Source organism: Bison bison, unplaced genomic scaffold (assembly GCF_000754665.1).
Source record: "Bison bison bison isolate TAMUID 2011002044 unplaced genomic scaffold, Bison_UMD1.0 scf7180017864167, whole genome shotgun sequence".
In the NCBI taxonomy this organism is placed as follows: Eukaryota; Metazoa; Chordata; class Mammalia; order Artiodactyla; family Bovidae; genus Bison; species Bison bison.
This window is the reverse complement of record NW_011494739.1, coordinates 5,935,813-5,937,084: the sequence shown is the minus strand read 5'-3', so window position 1 is coordinate 5,937,084 and position 1,272 is coordinate 5,935,813. Positions and strand designations below refer to the sequence as shown.

The 1,272-nt window shown below is 47.9% G+C and overlaps 1 protein-coding gene across 1 annotated transcript in view; it reads right to left on the bottom strand.

Annotated features, from left to right (window-relative positions):
• Positions 1-650, bottom strand: part of CDH26 (cadherin 26) — a 46,552-nt gene extending 45,902 nt beyond the window's left edge. Inside the window, exon 1 of the mRNA XM_010841860.1 lies at positions 326-650. Within this exon, the coding sequence (XP_010840162.1) occupies positions 326-379 (54 nt within the window). The 5' untranslated portion in view covers positions 380-650. The remainder of the gene's footprint in view (positions 1-325) is intronic.
• Between the last annotated feature and the right edge of the window lie 622 nt (positions 651-1,272).

The window sequence follows — 1,272 nt, the reverse complement described above, 5'->3', positions numbered from 1 at the left end:
ATTGAGATTTTTTCAGTCTTATGTAAAATGAAAAGAAATGTCCTTAGGAAACGCGTTGGTACAAATCTAAACGTGTGTATCCTACATAAACCGGTCTTAGCCTGTTCCCACTACTCTGCTAAACCCCTCCTTGGTGTTAATTCTGGAACCCCTCTTCTTTCCCTAAAGAAAGTACTAAAGCTCCCACCCCCTGCCCCCAGCTGCAGGACATCACACTCAGCCCCGTTCCCCCATCCTCGAATAGGCAGAGCCAGCTGGAGCTGTGCGGTCAGCTCCGGGCCCCTGGCAGGTAAATCCCACGTTCTGGGTACCAGTCCCTGCTCACCAGCATCAGCAGCGCGAGAAGCAGCAGCAGCTCGGGGTGAACCCTGGAGCACATGCTGCCTGGTGCGCACCCGCAGCCTGCGGGCGATGCAAGTCCTCCCGGCTTGGGCCCTTCTCTCCCAGCAGGCTCTCTTCTCCAATCACTGTCTGGTCACCTTGTCACAGACACTCTCTCAACTCTTCCCCTCCCTGCTCCCAGCATTCTTGTATTTATCAGGGGTGGGGTAGCGGCCTGAGCCTTAGCCTTTGGCCTTATTAACCACAGGCAGAATTCTCAGGAAGGGAGTGGGGGAAATAAAACTGCCCCAGCAACACACACAACATCCTCTCGGGAATCTGACCCCAGGAGACCAGGGCTTAGTCAGAGCAGGGTGAAGCCAGTGTCTATGGGGAAGTAGGGGTTTGGTTTCTTTGTTTTTGTTTCCAAAATTAGTGGAATGCCTACTGATCTCTCTTCCTTGTAGCAGAGTATTTTAATGCTCATTTCCTTATAGGCTCTATTGCTTGAAATCAAAGAATTGGAAAAGGACTCCAAAAAAGGATAACTTTATTAAGGGAGGGGGGAAAAAAAAGAAAAAGTATAATTTTACTTTCCAAAGCATTAACCATCTTTATCCCAATCATGTCTTGAGGCTCTGGGGTTTATAGACTTCACCAAAATCTCCTTTACATTTAGATGAACCTGGCTTTTTGATTCTGAGATGAAAGAAAGAGGCAGGAGGGATGGGAGAGAGGCTCCCTGTGGGATGGTCTCTGTACCAACCTGGGGTCTTCACATCAGGATTCCGAGAAAAAGACAAGTTGAGGTTCTAACATACCAATACTTCAGGCTGCAATGACCAAGTGGAAAACAAGATCTGACACTCATTAGTCCTCATTACCTTAACGTATTACCTGTGATCACATCACCTTGTTGAAAATACTCAACAGTTCTTCAAGAGGTGAAAT